Raw genomic sequence first — 24,272 nt, forward strand, 5'->3', positions numbered from 1 at the left:
GCATTTTGAGACATAGATGTTGAAGCATCTAGAAAGAAATGGTGACAGAGAAGCTTTTAGGCAAATGACTTGGCTAGGAGGCCTGCTGGGGACGGGATGAGGAATGAATGAACCCTGCTAACCCGTATTATGTACAGTTATTAGGAAAGCAGGAACACCCCCTCAATGCTGCAGCATGCAGCCCGGCGTGCTCGTCGCTACACTAAAAAATAAAACACACAAATAAAACAAAGTTCTTCAGACCTGCTGGAGCTTCCCCGTCGCCTTGGGGAGTTGGTGTGTCACGCTCCGTGCTCGCAGGTGCCTGTGCGGGCTGGGGGAGCCGCACCGGGTGCCTCTGCGGCAGGGCAGGGTGTGGGGGGCGGCCTGGCGCCCGGGAGGGGCCGGCGGGAGGAGCCGGTGCCCCCTGAGGGGTGGGGAGCAGCGGAGACCCCCTGGCTGGGAGGAAGGCCCAGGGAGGAGGAGGAGGAGATGGGGGGGCAGAGAGGGGAGGATTTTGCCATACCCCCTCGCGGGGAGGGTACACACCAGGGGATGTGAGGCTGCTCCTGCTGCAGGAGGAAAGTTGGCCGCGCTGCCACGCAGGGCTGGTTCTTCTGCCTCCCTCCGCCTGCCTGCCTCCCTCCCTCTCTCCCTCCTCCTCTTCCTCCTCCTCCTCCTCCCCGCGAGTTGAGCGCACAGTGCAGCCAGGCGGTGCAGGCGGCGCAGCCCCACCGGCCGCTCGCCCTGCTCGGCCCCCGGCTCCAGTCCCCCGCAGCCCCCCGCCGCCGCCCCCGCCGCCGGGATGCTGGCGGGCGCCGCGCCCGGGCGCTGAGCCGCCGCCGGCCCGGGAGCACCGCCGCCCCTCCTGCAGCCCCCGGCGGGAGCATCGCGCTGCGGGTCACCTTGCAGGGAGGTGAGTGACCCCCACCCCATCTCATCCCCTCCAGGGAACGATGCATCAACCCCCCCCCCCCCATCGTCTGGAGCGGGGCCGCCGGACACGGAGCGCGGGCGGGGGAGCAGCGCGGCTCCCGCAGCCGCCGCGGCGGAGAGTCCCCGGGGGGAGCCCCGGGGAGCGCAGGGACTCGGGGCCGCCCCCCGGGCCGGAGCGGCTGGGATCCTGCCCCCGGCAGGCAGCGGGGGGACGCCCGCAGCGGTGCTTCCCCGGTGCCTTGCCGAGAGCCGAAATTAGCATGCCCGCTCTTGCACGGCGCGCCTGGCGGGGGTCAGGGGAGGGATCAGGCTTTTCCAGTGCCGTGGTAAGGTTCGGATTGGGAGCACTGGAAGAGAAACTGTGCGTGGGGTCCTCCTTTTCCCTTCCCTAGGAGAAATCCCACTCCAGCTCACTGTGGCAGAGCATCTTTCCCTCCCAGCATCCGGCCATCCCGCCAGTCCAGGGCAGCCTCTGCCCCGGGAAGGGGGAAAGGGCTGTGCCGGGCGTGCAGGCTCCGGGGCAGAGCCCGAGCCGGGGGGCAGGCGGCAGGAAGCCTGGGCTCCTTGCAGCCACAGCTGCCCTCTCCCCTCACCACTCTGCTCAAGAGGCGCCGGATTGAATTTCTTTTCCTTCCCATCCTTTAGTTTGCGGGCAGTGACAGCTAAGTTGGAGAGAGGGATGGTTAAGGCGAGGAGACAGGAATGTTCCCCGCTATTCAGTGGCAGAGAGGAGTGACCTTGGGTAAGTCCCCCATGCCTGCCCCATCCTTCTGGGTCGCGTATCACTAAAGCATCCCACAAGGGACCAAGGAGAAACCATCAGTAGGAAGAGGCTGGCAAATGCAGTGAGACCTTTCTGGAATTGGCACTGCAGGAGTGCAAGCCTTCTTGGAACAGGACTGGTAGTGCTTGCCGGTCCAGAGCGCGTTGCGGGAGGATAGGTGTAAAGGTCTACGGGGGCTGGCGGTGATGGTGGGTTTTGTCCCCCCATAAGAACATGGAGCTACCTAGTGGCAGGAGTTGCTCTGGAAAGCAATCTGTTGAACTGTCTTCAAAATAACTGGAGGGGAGGCTGCAGCCTCAGTGTGTAATGAGAGAGAAAGAAGCAAAAAAAAAAAGATCTAAACTTTCCAGGGAGATTAAATATTCAAATCACAAATAATTAGACTTTAATCCATCATAAACAGGGCATTAACAACAATTAAAAGATGCTTTGATATTCTTAAACCTGAGAAGATGAGTTAACTGGTACTTTCAGGAGGATTATTGTGTATTATAAAATGCAGTCAGAGCAGAGAATGCACTTTTCTACATTCATGTACTTAAATGACTTGCTCTTAATTATAGTTAATGAGCTATCATCTTCAAAGTAGCTGCATTTAGATGCTCTCCATATTAGTTTCAAATTAGCTCACTCCAAAGAATAAGCCACTTCTGATTTTACTGGCCAAGGTGACATTTTATTGGCAGTTTGGTAACTACAGGTCATGCCAGGGTGTACGTAGGATGAATGCATTTGTAGGAATTAAATGAAGTTTCCTTTTATTAAGTGGGCAAGCAGACATCTCACACCACTGGTACCATACGCTCTGGAATAAATTTCACACACAGAGGAAGGCTCTTCGTTATACAAATGCAGATGTAATGCAGCACTAGTGTATATAGGCACCACCACAACACATTTAACTTGATGAAGGCTGCTTTCTGGTTTTAAAATGCTTTTGCTTCTAAGGATAGTATTAGAGAAAAGATGCAACATAGCTGAATAAGGGTTTTTGTCTTTCTCTCTACTGTAAATTCATATCTGCAAACAGCCATAAATGCTTCTGTCCGGGAGAGTTTTTGATACCGCCTATGTGGCTATTAAGATTGTGGATTACATAGTGGGACTTCCAAATTTTGTTTTCTTCACCTTGAAGACTCGACTTTTACAGGTTATTGTTTGTATAGTGCCATTGGAAAAAAAATGGAAAAGAATTGCAGAGGTTTAAACAGGAGGAAAATGCGTGTTCATTGACTTTGCTTTGACAAATGTGAGTGAATAGTGTCTGTGTGTAAGTGTGTGAGTGTGCATCTGCTCATGTCTAAATACACATCCTCTGGCTATCAAATCAAACATTTCTGAATACTCTTTCTCTAGTAAAAGTTGGAAACTACTTTGAGCAATGAGATCACAACAAAATGCTCCTCTTCAGATTTGAATGTCTGTGATCCTGAGGATTCAGGTGGAGCTGGTCCAACTTGTAGCACCCAAGAATCAAAAGATTTTGTGCTTTGAATTTGGTGTCATAATATCGGAAGAGTGACAAACTCTGGTTATTTTCCTTGCACCAGCAAAGACTGCATTTTGAAATAGTGGTGCAATACATGAGAGGTGTGAGTCCATGCATGCCTTTAGCACTCCCAATTTTATACATCCCTGTAGATGTGTATCTGTCTATGTGTATCTATATAAAAACCTGGATGTGTCAAGTTCCCTCATTAACCATCCATCCAAATCCGTGCTGAGTATTTCTGTCCTTAAGCTCTGAGACTTTAGTTCACTGAGGCACGTGAAGAATGAAGTGACTGTTCACATCAAGTTGGCATAATTCAAGGAGAGGTTTAATGGGGTTTATGTGCTTTGATTGAGTGCTCAGACCCCTTAAAAATCCCCAGGGAGAACAAAGATCTCTGAAATAGTGCTTGCAATTGGATAATTTGCTCGGAAGACAATCATAGCATAATCAAAGAGTTCAGCTCCTTGAGGGGGATAACTGCTCATTCCAGGTCCCACGAGACATGCAGCCTGGCATCAGGTTCTGCAGGACAGCTGTGCTCAGTGTGCCTCTTCCGGACATCTCCCGTAGCAGCTGCCTGCTACACGCCATGGCTCATCCAGTCCCTCCCAGCGTGTGGTGCCCCTGTGCCACCCACCCACCCTCCTCCTCCTATTCTTGGGCTTTCTGCAACAAAATGATCTCCTGTCTCCATACTGCATGTGGCTTGGAAGATCATGGGCGTGATGTTGAGTAGATCTGCTGCCAGCCAACTGTCTGCGCCTGCCATATAGAAATCTCTATATGGTCCCTTCTCTTCCCAGAGGGAAGATGATATAGAATCATAGAATGGTTGGGGTTGGAAGGGACCTCAAAGATCATCTAGTTCCAACCCCCCTGCTGTGGGCAGGGACACCCTCCACTAGACCACGTTGCCCAAAGCCTCATCCAACCTGGCCTTGAACACTTCCAGGGATGGGGCATCCACAGCCTCTCTGGGCAACCTGTTCCAGTGCCTCACCACCCTCACAGTAAAGAATTTCTTCCTAACATCTAATCTAAATCGACCCTCCTTCAGCTTAAACCCATTACCCCTTGTCCTGTCACTACACTCCCTGATAAACAGTCCATCCCCATCTTTCCTGTAGGCCCCTTCAGGTACTGGAAGGCCACAATTAGATCTCCCCAGAGCCGCCTTTTCTCCAGGCTGAACAACCCCAACTCTCTCAATCTGTCCTCATAGGAGAGGTGCTCCAGCCCTCTGATCAGCTTTGTGGCCCTCCTCTGGACTCAATTAGGATTTTTCTTCAGGCTCTGGAAATGCCCTGAGTCTAATGGGCCCCATTATTCATTTCAATACTGATTTCCCCAGGGAGGGATAAGCATGGGGTTAAGAAAGGTCTGTAAAGGTCAATCTACACCCACTGATGCTACTTTCCAGTGTTTCCCTGCCTGCCCTATCTGCCTCCAGCTACCAGTCTCGCTATGTCTAAATCACTTACTCTGTAAAGCTTTTGTCCCATGGTGTATTCCTGGCTCTGCAATTCTTCTAGAGCCTGATGAAGCAAGGCTGATTTTATTGCCCCAGCAGTGGCTGCTTAATCTAATCATCCTCGCCCTGATGAACTGGCACTAGCAATTTTACAGTATCACAGAAGCGTTTTTCTAGCAAAGTGACTTACAACCCTGGGGTGCTTTGCTTGGGGCAGGAGATACAGAAACCTTCATTGTGCACTGAGTCTGCACCACTAGTCTGTCTTCCTGTTCCGTCCTCTCTTTATTTATCATTCCTGCTTCAGGAATATCTCAAATCCCAGCCTAGAGCATAGCATTGGTGTGTTACATGCAGAGCAAGTGTGTGACAGGTGTCTTGTCCAGCTTTGCTTCCTGAATGCAATGTGGAAGGGGTGTATGCGAGGATGGGGCTCTATGAGCGATTGTCTGCCCATTAGGAATGAGACATGAGTGGGCTAGTAGGGCCCGTCCTGGAGCCACATCTGGGTGTTTCTGTCAGCCTGGTTACAAACACAGTTAACCAGGGATTTTAGGTGAAGGCACTGGAGGCACTGGAGTCAGCCCACAGGCAGACCAAGAGGGCCAGGTGATGCTGGTTGATATTTCTGGGTGAGCCTCTTGGGGCTCATTTAGATGCTCTGCTGTGTGCTGCAGGGACTTTGCCTTGCTGCAGGTTTCTACAGGGCAGAACATCAGGTAGCTTTTTCTAGGCAGGAGAACTTTATTTCTGTTGCAACACCAGGCACCACTAAAATTAGGCAGAGGGTTTCGGTGGTAACTCGGTCCTTCCCAGACCTTTAAATCTAGATTGACTCTGAGCAACTATCCAGACTCTGGGGTGTAGGGACCAAGAAGACTGAAGCATCTCATCTTTCCACCTGAGAATGCAACTTGTCTATTGAGTAAACACGCAGCAAAACAAGCAGTTCAGCTGTGTATGAGTTTTCACTCTGCACAGCGTGGGTCATGGTTAAATTCACAAGAGTAATAGTTCTGGCCCCAAACTTGGCATGGTAAGTGTGGGTCTGAGTCAAGTGTTCTCCAGAAGCTGGAGCAGGTCTTGGGGAGAGGCTAGGAGTGCTTTCTGCTCCATGCAGGAGAGTCATGGGACTCACTTTGGATGAAGCTTTTCTCAGTGAGGGCACTCTGAACAATTAAGGATGCAATTATACACCCCAGAGAACAGCTGTATTCACTTGCTTAGAAAGTGAAAGGCAGCACAATTTTCTGCTCTTTGAGTTGGCTAACAGGTCCTTCAGCCTGACCACACTGCTGAAGGTAGTGACCTGAGCTATTTCATTATGTGTCTCTATTTATTATGTCATGAAGGTTAGTTTTATTGCACTGGACACAATCAGAGAGTTTTACAGAACAGCTTTTTGGGATGGATGGAGGGAGAAGAAACATCGGCTTGGCCTTCTGTTGGGAGAGACACATCTTGTAAAGCAAGAATCACTCGTGACTCAATCTCCCCAGTTTGAAATGGGGGGCGGGGAGCTCAGGGTGGTATGATGAGGCTGGATACATTTGGGGTTTCAAATGGTCCTATTCTGTGGTATTTAGGACTGCAAAGGACCTGGTGATACAAGCTGGTGCGAAGGCATCCTTTGCTGTGCATGCTACTGGATAGCCAGGCTCAGAGTGGAGGATACATATTTGCAGCCAGGAGAGAAGAAGGCATGAGAGAAGCATGTGTCAGGCATGTGCACAAAAGGCTTTGCTCATGTGGAGATGCAGAGTTAGGACAGGATGCACGTGTTTTATAGGTTTGCACTGAGCTCACCAGCCACTTGGTCGAGGCCGATTCATAGCATTCATGTGTCCAGATGCAGTTAGGTAGCTGATAACAGCTTTCTGACACCAAACTTTCCCCGATTGCATTGGTAAAATTAATTTCTTGCTTAAAAAGGCATGGAGCCTGATTTTTGACTGCTTTCATTTTGCAAATTGCAATAAGTTGTGCAGATGGCAAGGTGTTTTTATACTGGTGCCTTCCACAGCAGTCAGGGTTATTTACATTACAGCCAGGTGCTGTTATTCAGGTCAGTTATTTATTAGCTGGAAAGTGCAGTTTTCTTGTCAAATGAAAAAAGTTGTGAATTTGGGCTGAACTCAACAAAGAGCTGAGGCTGTCAAAATTAGTCGGAAAGGAGGATTGCTAGAGAAGCCTGAATGTGTCATTTTTTTATTGGAGGCAACTTGAGGCAAATTGAACTAAAAGCCCATTTGTTCAATTAAAAATAAATAAATGAAACATTACATTCCATTTTGGCTCAGGCAAGATGCTTCCATCTGCTCAAAAGGAAATATTTTGTTGCAGGGATAACATTTTATGTTTTAGGTCAACACAAGGTAATTCCTTCTTTCTCCCTCCCATTCTTTGGTTCAGTTAGTGAATCAAGCAATCAATTATTCAGGCAGATCTAATATGCATATGGTAATTGTTTCCACATTTAAATACACCTCTGGACAGGCAATCAAGAGACCTGGATTTTATTTCCAGCTGTGCTACTGTGTCTGATGTGACCTTGGACATTTCACTGTACTCGGAGTTCCTCCTTTTCAGGGCAGGACAGGCCCATGTCTCACAGTGGATCTGCTGCATATTGGTAATACTAAAATAGCATGGAGGTCTTTTTACTTCCACTGTTAGCAATTAAACATTTAGCTATCACTAATGCATGCATTCCTAATTCTCCCAGTGTGAATTAGTTGCATTGCCTTATGAAACTCCCTGTAGTTTACTTAATAGGTCAAAAGGAATATCAGCTGCTGAAATAGCAGCATTCCCTTAAAACAAAACCTATTTTAATGAGCCCAGCTAAATCAAAGAAGAAAGATACAAGTGGGAAAGGTTTTTTTCCTTCCTTTCCTTAAATATTTCACTTTGTAATCAGGTCTCCAGATCCATACATTGCCTGTGATTTCTCTCAAGCAAAAGGTCCACATGTGTTGTTGCAATTTCTAGATGTTTGAAATACCTTAAACAATGTTGAAGCCTATTGCATTATGCATTAAAAACTTGCTCATACCTGAAAGCTTGCACCAGACAACCTGCAGCCTCCAAACTTCTCACAACGTGGCGCTCACCAGTTGGCTTGCCTGCTCTTCAAGAAAGCTTTCTCCCCTCAGCTTTCTGTGTGCTGGCAGTGGGGGAACCAGCATCAAACCCAAGGGCACTTTGTTGAATCTGGTAGTCATGAGGCTGCATCAGTTTCCACTGGTGGCACAGCCCTGCAAAGGGTGGTTATTGTCCCTTCTTGCTGTGCTGGTGTTAGGTTTAGAGTCACTGAAGGGTTGGCAGAAGGATACGCAAGCAGTGAATGTCATTTGGGAGCACGGGAGACAGGTGGGAATCTGTTAGGAGCAGAGAGATTTGGATCATAGGATAACTCAAGTTGAAGGAACCTCAGGAGGTCTCTAGTCCAATCCCATGCTGAAAGCAGAGTCAACTATGGGGTCACACCAGGTTGCTCAGAGCTTCATCCAGTTGGGTCTTAAAAACCTCCAAGGATGGAGACTGCACAACCTCCCGGGGCAACCTTTTCCAATGCTTGACTGTCTTCATGGGGAAAAGATTTCCCCTTATATCCAAGACTCCCATACAGAGGCACATGAGCTCTTTGAGCCCTTTCTTCTGGCTGATACTCTACAACATCTGCAGGGAATGGCAGCAGGCACAGCCATAAGCCTTGATAGTGGATGGGTACTCTGCCTTCAGCCTCATCATGGCTCACCTTCATCTCCAAGTTTTCCTGCCAGTAAATCAGGCCTTTGGTATGGTGATGTCCAGCCTGCCTGGATGAATGTCTGTCTGATCTGTTGTGAGGAAAGGGCTAGGGCTTTTCAGCTGTAGCCTGGTGTTTCAGAGGTAACTGAATTGCTTGTTCACACAGGACTTCTGGTACCTGGCAGGGGTCTCCAGAAGGCTGAAACACCCTGATGCTGTGCTAGAGCTGTGCAAAGGGGAGAGCCCTACGGAGGCAGGAGGACAACAGTGTCCTGCCGGGTCAAAGAAAAGTTGAAGGAGTTTTGGGACAGTGGGCAGTAGCAGAGCTGCCTTTTGCTACTTGTCTGCCAGAGCTCGGGGCACAGCATTTAGCTGTTCTCTCCCTGCCCTCTCTACAGCTTGCATTGCTTTGTCTCACACCCTTTGCTTAATTAGTTTGTCAGCCACTGTCATCATCACAGGAGTCTGCAGAACACCTAACAGAGCGTAGCTCTCATTGCAGCTGCTGTAGCTGGGCTCTGCTGTAACACAAATGATAGCTTAATAAACCACAGCATTGCAGACTAAATATCTTGGCACTGGTTGCAGCTTCTTATTAAAATAAGAAAGAGAAAAAAAGAAATGCAAGAAATTGGAAAGAATGTTATAATAATTAATGGCTTCGCTTTTAATACCAGAAACCTGGGTAAAAATGGCTAATCCCCAAGGTAAAAATTAGATTGAAGTTTGATCTCCTCTTTATCAATAGCTTGAACTTGGTTTTCCATTCTGGTTCCAGCCTCAAGTCTGAAAATGCAGAATTATTTCTGTTCAGCCTGAGTACCAGTGAGTGATTTGTGGGGAGAAATTCAAACTGTGCAAAGACAAATGAAACCTGAATCAAACCAGTTAAATTAACTCTGCATCTTGGAGCAGACTGAACAGCTCTCTTATTTTAAAGGGCTCTGATGACTTTCATTTTCCTGTCAGCATCATTCTGAAACCTCACTGCGGTCCTAGGTAATGAGAGTGGCTCTTTTTCGCTTTGAGTGTTGGCTCCCTGCAGAGAAAGTATCCTCCAGTTGCCTCAGGTGGTCTATCAGAGATTATCTGCTCAGTCGCACTGCCATCCGGGATCCTCTGGGCTGCAGTTTGACCTGGAAACTGGGGCGATCTTAATTTTAGGACCTGCCTGTGAGTCGTGGATGTGTGAGCCTGGCCCGGGTCAGGTCAGTGGAAGCCCTTAATGAAAGGGTGATGACTGAATCTGCCTCCAAGGAGTCCCTGCAGGCAGGATACAGGCTCTGAGCCATTGCATAAGCACGTGCTGCCTTTTGCCCCTAAGCATCACTCATGGCACATGCCACTGTCCGTTGCTCCTCCATCTGAACCTGGGGGGCTCACTTCACCTGCTTCGCTCATCTGAGGGTTAGTATTGAGCTGAGAGGGTCTCCCCTGTATTTTACAGGGGTATTGCTACTCCAAAGGGAGACTGAACCCACAGGTCCTGTGCACCTTGCATAACTCCAATTAATTTCTCCCAAGAAACATCCTCAGGTGTCTGCAGCAGGTGAAATGAAGTCCAGCCTTTGAGTCTAATTCTCCCACCAACACTGAAGTAACAGTAGGTTACAAAGGCCTTGGAAATCTGATTTAACTCCCTTCAGCCAGTGGTTGGGAAGAGAAAGGCCCAGGGGAGGTTCTCTTTTATCCATGAGGACATGAAATTTCATTTGTGGCTGACAACACTTTTAATCTTGCCTTTTTATTGATGAAGAATCTCTGGGTACCTCAACTGTTTCTCAGTTTCCCTAGACAGTAATTGACCTTCTTTCAGCTATGCATCAAAATGCACTGGCAATCAAGGTGCTATTGATTTAAACCTAATGGCCAGCCACTCAGGAATTTCACCTGGAAAAGAAAAATCAATGCCACATAATAATAATTATTATTATTATTATTAATTATTTTCTATTAAGATAGCGAAAAGGCTTAAGAGTCTCGCCAGCTCCTTACCATGAAGCAATACACTTGGAGGGCTGAGAACATTGGGTCAGGCTCTGGTAAGGTAGCCAGCCAGCTACAGATTGAAATTACTCTAGGGTTAAACAATTTTCCCTGATTGCATGCTGCCATCCACATCTCTCTCTCCTGACCTTCCCCAAGGCATGCGAACTGCACTGCTATGTGGGACTCCGGAGAGGATGTCTTGAGCAATGCATTAGCCCTATTACTGGAGGAGCTCTGTGTGGGAAGTATGCTCCCTGTCTTGTCCTTGCCTCATTTTGGATGTTTTCTTCTCCCGCTCCCCCATCCCAAGGGGAAAGTGTCACTCAGAATCTGCAAGATTGGTTTACAAGACCGGTTTAAATGCGCGGCAGGTAATCACTGGCCAGATGATAGATGCTTAGATCCATGGTAGGACTGAGCAACACCACAGGCTCCCTCTATCTAGTAAGTGAGGCATGCTGGGATCCATCCTGTCACCCATAAGCTGAATGGTACAACATCAACTGTCCATGCTGCTAAACTCTCTTACCTGCCAAAACAAGGTGGTTTTCCCCTTTGGGCTTCCTCAGGAACACGCATGGCACCTATTTTCTGCAGCGTAGGTGGTGTCTGGGAGAGGGCAAAGGCTGAAGCCAAGCTATGGGGTGTGCTAACACTTTGCTGGTTGATTACATTTAGGGTGATTAGGAAGGATGCTTGAGCCTGTAACAGTTGTTCTCAGTTCCTTGGCATGGTAGAAATACCAGCCATAGAGTACCAAAGTCATCACAAGCAGTCCTTTGTTAGGTCTTTTAGCACCTCTTCTAGGTGCTGCAGAATTTTATCTGTCAGCACTCCAAATGCTTTGGAGCCAAATCACCTTTTGAAATGATGTTGAGTCTCAGGTCTCCTTTTAATCAACCAAAGGAACTTGGCTCCTACATCACATCATAAGCTGCTGAACATTGAGGAGCAAGGGATGGTGTGGGGCAGTCCTGACTCCTAACGACACCGACATACCAGTGACATGCTCCCTGAGTCTCAGGTCACTTAGGCATACTAAAGCATGTTCCCCTGTGGCCTCTGCTTACTTTTCTCCTCTTGTTGCTGAGGAATGTGAGAAGGACTGAAGGATGGTTTTAATTTTCCATGATTTTGGAGTGTCACCATGCAAGTCAACTTCAAAGAGATGGGAGTGACCCTGCCTCATAATCCATCCCTTTCAAGATGACCACCTAAAAATGCATGAGGAACATGTATTGGTCTGCATACCAGCTGCCTCTGGTGTCACTGTGGCTGTAGAGCCTCATTTGCACCCATTCAAAGTAAGCATTTTCCATGAAGACAGTACAGCTGTCAGAGGAACGCCTGGAGTTTCCAGAGCCAGGCATTATCTGGATGATAGGCAAGTGTGCAGACAATGTGAAGGGAATATCACAGCACAGCTCGAAGGCATGCAATAAAGCTGCCTTAAAATGGCATTTTCCCAAGTGCTGCTCAAGCCAGACAATACCCATTTGTTGGAATGATGTGACTGCGTGAAGGTGCGAGGCCTGACCCATATTTCGCTGCAGCCATTGACGCAATGACCAACTATTGACCTGTTCATCCATTTTTCTGGGAAGGGACCTGTTTGATTTGTGCATCCTCTTCCAACTTCTACTATGTCTGTGGCATGTTTCTGCTGACCATTTAGGTTTGCTTGGACAAACAGCAGGCTAAGAATGCTTGTGAGATGGTTTACAATTTTGGGTGAAGCCTCTCTGGCTTGAGAGGGGTTGATGGTTGGTGTCACAGGTCAGGGAGCCTCGCACATTTTTCAAGCCAGCTCAGGGGGAACTGAGCAGTCTCCTGACAACTTACTCTTCAATTGCAGAGTTTTTCTCAGCTTCCGCCTGTGGTTATGTACTTTAATTTTGTTTATTTGGGAGGGGCAGAAGGAAGAAGGAGAAGGTTTGTGGGCAAGCTGTTGGAGGCACAGCAGAATGATCTCCTAAGTGGTCCCATCCAACCTGGGTAGAGCAGCAGGTGTTCCTCAGCTGAGGTTGTGACTGGGTCCCACCCAGCCTCTGAAGCCTCCTAAACAGCAAAACTGGGACAGTTTAGCAGCCCACAGGAGGTCTTGCAGGTTGTCAGTGCTCAGTGGGGAGCGGCGGATGGATGTTGTTCTGCAAGCAGTCCTAAGGCAAATGTCAACATGTTGGCCTCCCCACCCACTCTCGCCTGCTGAACTATGCTTGCTTGCTTCCTCCAAAAGCAGCTCCACCTCATGCCATTACATCTGTGCTGACACAGGCCAATGTTACCCCACCAGGAGCAGGAAGAGATGAGGGTCCTCTGTTCATTTAGCACAGGCACGGTTGCACATGGAAAGGAGTTTTCCTTGGAAAGGCAGGGTACCTGTTCTCAGTCTTATCTGCTGCAAAGGGATTGAGGGCTTTGGGACTAATCCTTTGGTCAAACTGAGTCCAAGCTTCCAAGCTAATCTGCAAAATGGTTAAATTTGCAGCCCAGATTTGGGGCTGAGAGCCATGTAGCGTAAATCACACAGGATCCCACCATGGTGTATTTTCACTTGTGTAGGTTTCCTGCCAGTTCACTTAGGACAAGCACTGAACTATTTGACAACACAATAAAATGGGTTTTCTACGTGTTAAACCAGATGTTGTGAATGCAAACATTGCAGCATACTTAGTTAAGCTCTCTTGTATGTTAAATGAGTTTCTTGATTAATTTGTTGTTTAAGAACAGAAGACCAGCTCTTAGCAATGGCTTAAATATCTATTGCAAGCCAAAAGGGAGACTGCAGATGTTTGAAGTCTGGAGTTACTTAGAGGAAATAAAATCAGGCTTTTGCCTGTTAGAGGATCTCTGATATAGAAGGGAAATAGAGAGAAAGCATAAAGTAAAAATAATACGTATGCATGTATGTTTGTATGTGTAATTCTTGTTTTACTCTAGGCAGCACACTGGGGACAGGTAATCCTACCTTAAGAATTTGGCCTTAGAAGATCTAATATGAAGCTCTTTGAAGCTGGGAGCATTTCTGTGATTTCTATGATCAGGCCCAGATCGCTGAGCTCATTGGTGCTGTGGCAGATGCATCTGTATTTCAAAAAGCATTTTCCTTTGGATGCACCTGAGCAAAACTGGTGTCCTGGTGAGAAAGTGTTTGGACTGGGAAAAAAGTACTTTTAGCCTTCTGAACTGTCCCTTTGATTTCTCACACCTTAGTGCAACCCACGCAAAACAGAGCCAGGCTGGTGGTCTGGTGAGACAGAGGACGGCTGTTGTTCCTGTGCAAAAGGAGACAACCGGCTCTTGGAGGTCAAGCGACTGTGCCTCCATGTCTTCCAGGTGAATCTGGATGGGGATGGTCATGCTGACAAGCCCCATCACAGCCCTTCGATCTGTCGCCCTGGGGCAGGCTCGGAGGCATCGGAAGAAGTAGGGCTCCCAGAGCAACACACGGGATTTGAGACCCCGTCCAGAGGAGTTTTAATTCCTCTGGGTCACATTTGATCTTGCCTTCAGGTAGTGTTTTTTCAGACGATTTGAAGAGCGCAGCCTGCTGCTTTTCCTTCAGCTGGGTTTTCAAAGGGTAGTAAAGCACCTGCCAAGGGTGAAGGTTGGCTGCCGAGACTGACAGCTGAACACACCAGCTGCCTGCCCTCCGCAGCTGCGGGTTTCTGAGAACTGAAAATGGTTCTTTTATCTTTTATCTTTGCTTTTTTCCCCATCTCTCTTATCAGAGTGTTTAGAGGAGAGGGACGTTGTCCCCAGAATGACAGTGGCATACTGTGGGAGGATGGAGGAGGCATCATAGCCCTTCTCTGATGGAGCCCACCATTTCCAAGACATCTCAGGAAGTCCTCTGTCACCACACATTATCATCTGCTCCTGTTCACCCCATGGATTTGGGGCGGGTTTTTTTGCCTCTCCAAGTGGGGATATATTTGGAGGGCTAGGGCAGGGTGTGCCTATATGTGGGGTTGTGTTTCCTTGTGAGGTGATACCGAAGACAAGCTGATTTGAGTGCCTCGATATGTTATTCATTGCGTTTGTCCTCACCCTGGTATCTGTTTCCTTTCTTCATCAGGAAAATGGGAGCCACTGCCCCAGTGTGACCTGTCTCTAAGGTACGACAAAGTAAAAAACACCTGTCCAGCTCCCTCAGACACCTCCCAGTATGGATGGCTTGGTTGAGCAGAACAGCGTGCTAATGCACAATAAGATCGCTGAAGCCGGGAAAAGGAATGGTTTGATTAATACAAGGAACTTAGTGGCAGAGAGCCGAGATGGTCTGGTCTCTGTGTACCCGACCCCCCAGTACCAGAGCCACCGAGCGAGCAGCCTTTCCTCTCCGAGCTGCCTGGAGAATGGCAGGAATGACCCCGTGCAGCAGCTCCTGGACCCCAACATGCTGCAGCAGACAGTGGAGTCTCACTACCGGCCCAACATCATCCTCTACTCGGAGAACGTGCTGCGCTCGTGGGGCGAGAGCATTGGCTCGGAGTGCTGTGAAACTACCTTCATCGAGGACCGCTCTCCCACCAAAGACAGCCTAGAGTACCCGGACAGCAAGTTCATCGATCTCTCAGCAGATGACATCAAGATTCATACCCTCTCCTATGATGTGGAGGAAGAAGAGGATTTCCAGGAGCTAGAGGTCAGATGTCATTTGGGATACGTGGGAAGGCTGGGGGGAAGGGGGGCATATTTGGGGTTAAGTGTAGAGCCTCCAAGAGCTGGTCTGCATGGGATCAGCTGTATCGCTCTCTCCTCTGGCCAGGACAGTGAGCGATCGCTTATCTTTATTTGTTTAGTAAAGTCCCAACTCTGTGGATACTAATGGCAAAATTCCCACTGGCCCTAACAGAGATCAGCATTTCCCTCCTGCCTCTGAATGGGCTGGTCAGAAAATGAAGATGACCCGTGTGCTTAAATGCTGTGTAAAGTCGGGGCCAGGAGTGTCTGTCCACATACACAGAGCTTGTCTTACTCAGCAGGCCAACATCTTCTCTTACTTTCTCCTGACTTGAGCTGGGCATAAGCAGATTTTTCTGCATACTGGCTCAAACACAAAACATTTCTGTCTCTGAATGAACACAAAATCAAAAGTCTTTGGGTTTCAAGCTGCAATGAATCATGTGTCCCTAAAATAAAAGATTTTTTTCTGATGGAGTGAAACACTTCATTAGATCCCAAATGCAATGTTTTCTTTTAGGTTCCCATGCTTCATTGATTGCTCGCAGTAAAGTAAGATACATTTTGCTCTCCAAATGGGGCAGACTATGGAAATCAACTTCATTCTTTCTTAAATGATGCATTTTTTACTTTAAAAATTCTTTTTTGGTTTTGGCTGAAACCAGCTGCCCAAGTGCAGCACAGATTTGTGTTTGCCAGTGTGTGTGGGAATGGAGGGTGTGCATAATGCTGCTGATCCCAAAGCTTTCTCCAGCATTGGTCACAGACTCCTAACCTAGCAAAGACCATTTGGCTGTTTGAAGCAAATCATACACCTTCAACTCAAATGTCCAAGTTGAGATTGAGAGACTATTTGCTTGTGTTTCTCTGTTGCAGGGTTTTTTTCCACCGAGACCTAACAAGTCCTAAAACTTCTATTTTCACCTCTTGTAATACCAGTGTCTCACCCTGTGATCAGCACAGGGGCAACCCAACAAGAGCCTGACTTCTCTTTTATTCTCTTTTCTCTCTGTATTGATAAGGTAGGAAGAGAGAGGTGTTTTTCCCAGTGTGTGCCAGTAATGCAGTATTCAAGGTCTCCGCAGGGATACAAGAAGTTTCTCTCTGAGGCATGTGAGGGTGTTAGCTCAAATCACACCCTTCTACAGCATTTCAAAATTGGCTGTGGGAAGTCTCGTTTTCTTAATCAAAACAAAAATCCGTAGTTGCTGCCTTTTTGCCCTAGTTTCTCTCATGCAGTAGTGATGCAAGTGACTGCAGCAGGCATGTAATTGCCTACTGGTGTTATTGACACATCTGGCCTGACATTTAGGCAGCAAAAAAAAAAAAGTCTCCCTCTTGTCAATCCAAATCCAGCAAGACCTTCTTTAGCCAACTGTTGGAGAATAGGCTAAAAAAGACTGGGAAAATAAGCAGGACAAGGAAAAAATGTTTTATACTAAAAATCTTTTCCCTTTTCTTGGTGGGATTTTTAAGGTGCCTTTGCAATGTAGGTCCCTCAATCTGGATGTCTCTTCAAAGTGGTACTGTAGGAGCTTGATCAGGTTTTCATAGAGAACATTTGTTTCTAGGAAGCCACCTGTTAAAACAAGGTGTGAGGAAAGTGACTTCATCCTTCCCCTCCCCAGATCTCAAGAGGAGAAAGGAGAGAGTCTTGGCAAATCTTAAAGGAGGGAAATCTCAAAGGCGTAGGAACAGGCTGTCCCAATGCACCGAAAGACGCATGGGGAAGAAGACCGGCCTGGCTGAGCAGAGAGCTTTGGCTGGAACTCAGGAAAAAAGGAGAGTTTATGACCTTTGGAAGAAGGGACAGGCAACTCAGTAGGACTACAAGGATGTCGTGAGATTATGCAGGGAGAAAATTAGAAGGGCCAAAGCCCAACTAGAACTTAATCTGGCTACTGCTGTAAAAGGCAATAAAAAATGTTTCTATAAATACATTAGCAACAAAAGGAGGGCTAAGGAGAATCTCCATCCTTTATTGGATGTGGGGGGAAACATAGTGACAAAGGATGAGGAAAAGGCTGAGGTACTTAATGCCTTCTTTGCCTCAGTCTTTAGCAGTAAGACCAGTTGTTCTCTGGATACCCAGCCCCCTGAGCTGGAAGGCAGGGATGGGGAACAGAATGAAGCCCCCATAATCCAAGGGGAAATGGTTAGTGACATGCTACACCACTTAGATACAAGTCTATGGGGCCAGATGGGATCCACCCAAGGGTGCTGGGAGCTGGTGGAAGTGCTCACCAAGCCACTTTCCATCATTTATCAGCAGTCCTAGCTAACCAGGGAGGTCCCAGATGACTGGAGGTTAGAAAATGTGACACCCATCTACAAGCAGGGCTGGAAAGAGGATCGGGGGAACTACAGGCCTGTCGGTCTGACCTTGGTGCTGAGGAAGGTTATGGAGCAGATCATCTAGAGTGCCATCATGTGGCACATACAGGACAACCAGGTGATCAGGCCCGGTCAGCATGGGTGTATGAAAGGCAGGTCCTGCTTGACTAACTTGATCTCCTTCTATGACAAGGTGACCTGCTTAGTGGATGAGGGAAAGGCTGTGGATGTTGTCTACCTAGACTTTTAGTAAAGCCTTTGACACTGTTTCCCACAGCATTCTCCTGGAGAAACTGGCTGCTCATGGCTTGGATGAGTGTATGCTTTGCTGGGTAAAAAACTATCTGGATGGCCAGGCCCGAAGAGTTGTGGTGAACGGAGTTAAATCCAGCTGGTGGCCGGTCACAAGCAGTGTTCCCCAGGGCTCAGTATTGGGGCTGGTTTTGTTTAATATCTTTATCAATGATCTGGATGAGGGGTTCAAGTGCATCCTCAGTAAGTTTGCAGACAACACCAAGTTGGGTAGGATTGCTGATCTGCATGAGGCTAGGAAGGCTCTACAGAGGGATCTGGACAGGCTGGATCAATGGGCTGAGGCCAACTGTATTAGGTTCAACAGGGCTCAGTGCTGGGTCCTGCACTTGGGTCACAACAATCTCATGCAACACCACAGGCTTGGGGAAGAGTGGCTGGAAAGCTGCCCAGTGGAAAAGGACCTGGGGGTGTTGGTCGACAGCGGGCTGAACATGAGCCAGCAGTGTGCTCAGGTGGCCAAGAAGGCCAACAGCATCCTGGCTTTTATCAGAACTAGTATGGCCAGCAGGATTAGGGAAGTGATTCTGCTCCTGTACTCAGCTCTGGTGAGGCTGCACCTCAAGTACTGTGTTCAGTTTTGGGCCCCTCACTACAAGAAGGACATTTAGGTGCTGGAGCATGTCCAAAGAAGAGCATTGAAGCTGGTGAAAGGTCTAGAGCACAAGTCTTATGAGGAGCAGCTGAGGGAACTGGGGTTGTTTAAGCCTGGAGAAAAGGAGGCTGGGGGGAGACCTTATTGCTCTCTACAACTACCTGAAAGGAGGTTGTAGCCAGGTGGGTGTTGGTCTCTTTTCTCAGGTAATAAGTAATAGGATGAGAAGAAATGGCCTCAAGTTGTGCCAGGGGAGGTTAAGATTGGAATTAGGAAAAATTTCTTCATCAAAAGGGTTGTCAGGCACTGGAACAGGCTGCCCAGGGAAGTGGTTGAGTCACCATCCCTGGAGGTATTTAAAAGACATGTAGATGTTGGTGCTTAGGGACATGGTTTAGTGGTGGACTTGGCCGTGCTAGGTTAATGTTTGGACTTGCTGATCTTAAAGGTCTTTTCCAACCTAGATGACTCTGATTTTAAATTTTGGTACCATGCTGTGATGGTGTGTGCATCATTTTCCCTAGCTGCTTCTTTCTGACCTATTTCTTTAGACTGTAGCCTCCTGAGGTCATACAAATCCTTTCTTAAATCAGTGGACTGCATCTGGCACCACAGATTCCCAGCCCCATTTAACCCCGCAGGATGTTACTGTGCTAAGAAATAGAGACATGGACAGCCATCCTGACCTAAACATACAAAGTGCTCAGAAGAGGATGACATTCACAAAGTACACACTCATGTATCTTCCTTTCTTCTGTATTGGGGTTTCTCCTCCACTAGGAGAATGGAGCAAAGGAGGAGAAATGAGACAAGGTCTGGGGAAGAACCTGCCTGACTGGAAATGCATGCATTGCTAGAATTGCTAGAAGCTTCTGCTTTTAGCCCAGTATCAGTCTCCATCACTGTGCTACTTGGCCAACCCAGTGCAGCACTGTGAATTTCACACTTCTCCATGAACCAGACCCAAATGATCAACCTGCTGAGCAGCTGCACTCAGCACAAGGGGTCTCAGCATGGGAAGTAACTTCCATCCCAGGAAGGTCCAAATCCTGCAGATGCAGCTGGTCATGCAGAAAGATGGGGAGGAGAGAAGAGATGCATTTAATAGCACAAGACCAGCAAAAAATGGTGACTCTGTGTTGTGCTCTTCTGGTTCCTATGTGGACAGATGCTGTGTCTATGTGGCCAGATGCATGAGGGCCTCCTGGGCTTGTCTAGTACAGAGGTTCATTAGAGACGTAGCATCATATGTTGAGACTCCAGGAATTGAAGAAAAGTATTTGAGGACAGCAGTCACTGAGTAGGGGAATGAACCATGCCAGAATGTGAACTACATAAAAATTTGCCTATCTGTCCAAATGAGAAAAACAGCACCTGAATCACACAGCATGAGTCTGGCCCACTAGAAATGTTTTTATTTCCCACCAGTTACTGACAAGAAGCAAATGCTTTTTAAAATTACTAATAGAGCCGAAGTGGGGTGGAAAGGGTTAGTACCAGGACTGGGAGCAGAAATTAAAAGGAGAAGAATGACAGAGGGTAATATAGCAGAGGTGCAAGGTTTTGCTTCCCCACTGTGAGAGCCTTGAAGGATTTGATTCTGCTATTGAGGATGCACAGCACGTTGCTGAGTATCTTGCCACATTGACTGTCATGCCACAGCTCATCAAGGGTTGGGAGCTGCATAGAGTGTAAGAGCAGATCAGGCCTCAGTTCTTTTAAGAGTTTTTTGTTGTAACATATCTGCTTTGGCACTTCTTTCTGGGAGAAAACTCTAAAAATAGCCCCTTTTTGCAAACATTAGCAAAGAGGGGAGCTTTGTGCAGAAGAGCTGTTGTCTCTTGAAAACTGAGGGCTACCGCCTGTTCTCCATGTGTCAGGGCAAGGCAAGTGTATTCCCAACTCAGACTTCTCAGTAAAATACTTTCTGGGAGACAGAACAGCCCTGGGGTTGTGAGTCGTTTCTCTTTCCCCACATCTCTCTGGCACTGCCTGTCTTATTGCAGAGTGCCTGCCTAGGGGTTTTTAGCACTGGGTATTTAGTTTCTTAGAAATGCGGAAAAATCTAACTCATCCCTTTGTAGCGATCCCCTCCATGCAATACTTACAGGAGCCCATGGACACATGCAGAAAATAGCTTTACTGCTGGTCAGCGTGTTTCTGCCAGGGTTTTCTTTGTGAAGAGAGTTAGGCTCTTGATAACCAGAAAGGTTGTTGTTCTCCTGCTGAAAACTTCGCCACAGAGAAAATTTCGGCAAAAAAACAGCTATTTTGACTGACAGTGATTTGGTTTTGGTTAGAAGAGCTGACCCAGCCAGGTTGCAGGGATTGCTGCTCTGTTATCTGTCATGCCCTTCAGGATGGGTCTGTTGAGCTCAGCAATGTCTCTGATAAGTTGCCTAGAAGGAGGCACCTTCTTCCCTCCCCAAGCCCAGGGACTCTGGAGGCTCTGAATAACCTGCGGAGATGTAGGAGATGTAGCAGCGGAGCAGGAGACATCCTAAGCAGGGGTCCTGCACATCACTGCAACAACATGGCCATGTTTACCTTTTTTTTTTAAGTGTTTCTTTTTTTTCTTTTTTCTTACTAGCAGTGTTTCTCAGGTCCTGGTGTAATGTTATTCAGACTGCCTACGAAAATCATAATTGTCTGGAGGGAAAAACATTTCTGAAACAGCTCGCATTAGCATATACAGCCCCACTTTGCTCCATCAATTACCAGGCATGAAAGCAGAAGGCTGTGCGTTCTGTCAAGGCTTTAAACTTCTCTCTTCGGTGCCCATCCCTGAAATCAAATGATTTCCTATTTAGGTATCTCTGGAATGCTTATAAATATCTTATGAGTTCTTTACGCCACAACTAATGGACAGACAACTTGTCAAATGTGGCAGCAGTGAAATATTACATGAGTTGCTAGCTGAAATACCCTCCTGTTGGAGTTCATGTGTAAATGCAGCGCCATCTTTTATCCAGAAACGTCATTTATCATATTACACTCCTGCTAGTTTTCCTCCTAACCCCTAGATAGATGGCTTATTTAGCAAAACCCAAGCTATTGATGGCAGCAAATTGAATTATTCATATATGTCGCATAAAAGAGCTTTCTTAAAACCCTTTTTCTTTTTCCCAGCAACATCTGAAACAGTCTCTGAAAATGAAATAAATAAAATGTTCCGGGGAGTAAAAAAAGAAAGGAAACGTGGTGCTTTCAAGCTAAACCTTCCTTCTTTTTTTTTCGCCTACAAATTGCTGGATGCTGCTGTGAAACTCATCCCTGGACGTGAGCATGAAAGTGTAGAGACATAAGGTGGATCCTAAAGCCACGTCCTGTTCCGTCTAATCCCTCTTCTAACATTCCCCAGCGCCTCCTGGCTGCATCTCTTCTGCAACGTGAAGAGAAGGCCCTGGAGTGGTTAATGCACGTCGAGTCCCACGACATGCATGCTTTTTCTCATGTTTTCAGCTTGCACAAGCTTGGATGGTTCTGCATTGTTGCTGATAAGACCTGAGCTGCTGTGTCCTCAACCTCCTCTGGGAGTAGGTATCCAGAAAGTTTGTTTGGACAACCCCATGGGGAGCTGAGCATGGTGGGGTTCCCCTTCCAGGGAGCTCTGTGGCACAGGGGGAGAGGCAGTCTAGCGCAAACATGGGAGGCTGTAGCACAGATGACATCTGAGGCAGGTCTTGCATGCTTTAGATACTTGCTCGTGTGGTCATTTCCCTTCAGGGTCTTGCACCTTGTTTTCACTAATGAATTCACTGGTCATCGCAGCACTCTTGTGAGGTGGGAAAACAGTCTTTTCTCCTTTCTGCATCTGGGGAACTGAAGAAAAAGGTGCAATAAATGTCTTGCCCAAGCTTGCCTAGGGATGTGTTGTGGATCCAGGAATGTCATTTTGGTTTCTTTCATCTCATGGCACATGCTCAGAAGAACACAGGGACATGGGATAAGGTCAGAGGGAAATACGGAGACATTTGGGCTCTTAGACCCATCCAGGTTTGTGGATTGTGTTAGTTTCTTTTGCGTACTCAGGTGGCATGCCAGTAGAGAAGAAATCTGGAAGGACTGCACAAAACTGACTGGCAAAATGGTGGCAAATGCGTTTCAATGTAAATAAATGGAAACTAGTACATTTATGGAAAAATCTAATCCATGTGAACTCAAGGTTGAGCTTGTAACTGTGAACTACAACTCAGGAAAGAGACCGTGTCAGTGCTGTGAAGTCCCACAAACAGTGTGCAGGGCAAGCCAGTAAGTCAACAAAACGTCGAGTATCTTAAAGAGCGGTGTTGAGAACAAGACAGAGCACCGGCAGCGTTTTGCCACCACATTAAAGCTCGGTGCAATCCACTCTCTTAAGTGAGGTGAGCAATTGTGGTCTCCACTTCTTCAGGACTTTGTGGAGATAGAAAAGGGCAAAGAAAATGTTCAGGTGGAAGTAGCAGCTTCCTTACAAGGAGCAATGAAAAAGGCTGCGATTCTTCGTGTTGTAGAGAAGGTGGCCAAGGAATGTTGCACAAGATCATGTAGGTGAAGGATGAGGTAAATGCAGACCCACTGTTTGCCAAACCTGCAATATTAGAAGCAAGGGACATTTGAGGGAGCTAGTAAGAGATTGACTTAACACAGATAGCAGAAAATCCTTGTTGACACACGGGGTAGTGAACACATGGTGACTTGCTGCCACAAAGAGGTTATGGTGGATCAGCAAGTTCAAAAGGGATTAGACAGATTCCTGGATGAGGAATCCATAAACAGATATTGAAAGGAATTGGCAAAGCTTTTCTTTCTAATACCTCTTACACAACAGTTGTGGGTGCTGAGGGAGTGCAAGGGATAGACTGCAAAGTGTCCAGGTTTCTGTTATGTCCTGCTGCTGCTGTCAGAGGCAGAGCATGGGGCTCAATGGGCTGTTAGTCTGACGCCGTAGGACACACTTTATGTCCCTGGATTCCTTCACAAGCACATTATTAACAGGTTACAAGAATGATTACACTTCATTTGCATTTGATTTATTTTTCTCCCTTAAAGGAGAAGCCACTGGAGATACTGAGCCCTGCCAAGGGATATTAACCTTTATTAGCCAGCCCTAGGTGAGGGGAGCATGGCTGGGAAGTCACCTTCAGCAGTCTCCACTTGCCCTCCTATGAATCTTGTTAATAGCAGCCAGGTCCCAGAGCAATTCCCTTTCTCATCATCACTTCCCTGAGTTTCCAGCCTGAGGCTATGCAGTGAGGTCCCTGGGCTCCAGCCACTTCTCTCCGGTGCCACCTGCAAAGGCACGAGTGTGCTGCGAGATGCGTGTGCCTTCCCCGTGAATTCAAAGGGTTGTTGGGAAGCCCCTGTCATTCACACAAAGATTAGGGGTATTTACTTTATGGCTGTGATTATTGCTCTCCCAGAGAAAGAGTGTGATTTAGGAGACTGTGGCAGCTGTCCTTTTTTAGTATGGATCTGTTTATTGCTGTCTGCACTAATCCCCTTCCAGTGGCAACGTGCTGAATGCAAGTTACTGATCAGCTGTGGGCAGACTGGGTGTGGGTGTCTAGAAAACAGCACAAGGGAGATGATCAAAATCCAGGGGGACAGGAGGAAGAATGGGCTTGGACATCTGCATCCAGGGATTTTTGTCCCGATGATACATTTTTGGTTTTGCAAGGTTATATATGAAAACCTTTCCAAGCAAGGAGAGACCTCTGTGAGCCCATTCTGCAAGGCTGGCTGCTCAACTGACAAGGCAACTTGGACTGGGAGTTGGGGAAACGAGATGAGGTGGACCAGGTCAGGGTTAGTGGATTATGGATTATTTAAATATCTTTAAAATTGAAGGGGAGCAACTGCAAAGCTCAAAATGGTAAAAAGAAGTAAAACAGACAAAATGAAATAAATAAATAATACATCACCAGGACAAAGAATCCATGATTGCAACAGGTTTTAG

The 24,272-nt window shown here is 47.4% G+C and overlaps 1 protein-coding gene across 7 annotated transcripts in view; it reads left to right on the plus strand.

Moving 5' to 3' along the window:
* The first annotated feature begins 617 nt into the window (after window positions 1–617).
* SYNDIG1 (synapse differentiation inducing 1) overlaps window positions 618–24,272 on the plus strand; it is an 87,571-nt gene continuing 63,916 nt past the window's right edge. For 2 of the 7 annotated variants that reach the window (XR_012834756.1, XM_075749496.1), the window contains exons 1-2: window positions 624–895; window positions 14,486–15,055. Coding sequence is in view for 6 of the 7 variants with exons in the window: in XM_075749496.1 (XP_075605611.1) it covers window positions 14,576–15,055 (480 nt within the window). In the remaining variant the exon portion in view is untranslated. Of the gene's footprint in view, window positions 896–13,638; window positions 13,744–14,138; window positions 14,309–14,485; window positions 15,056–24,272 lie in introns of those variants that run through there. The other 5 variants (XM_075749497.1, XM_075749499.1, XM_075749500.1 and 2 more) reach the window with 5 other exon arrangements.

This window comes from Balearica regulorum, chromosome 3 (genome assembly GCF_011004875.1).
Source record: "Balearica regulorum gibbericeps isolate bBalReg1 chromosome 3, bBalReg1.pri, whole genome shotgun sequence".
In the NCBI taxonomy this organism is placed as follows: Eukaryota; Metazoa; Chordata; class Aves; order Gruiformes; family Gruidae; genus Balearica; species Balearica regulorum.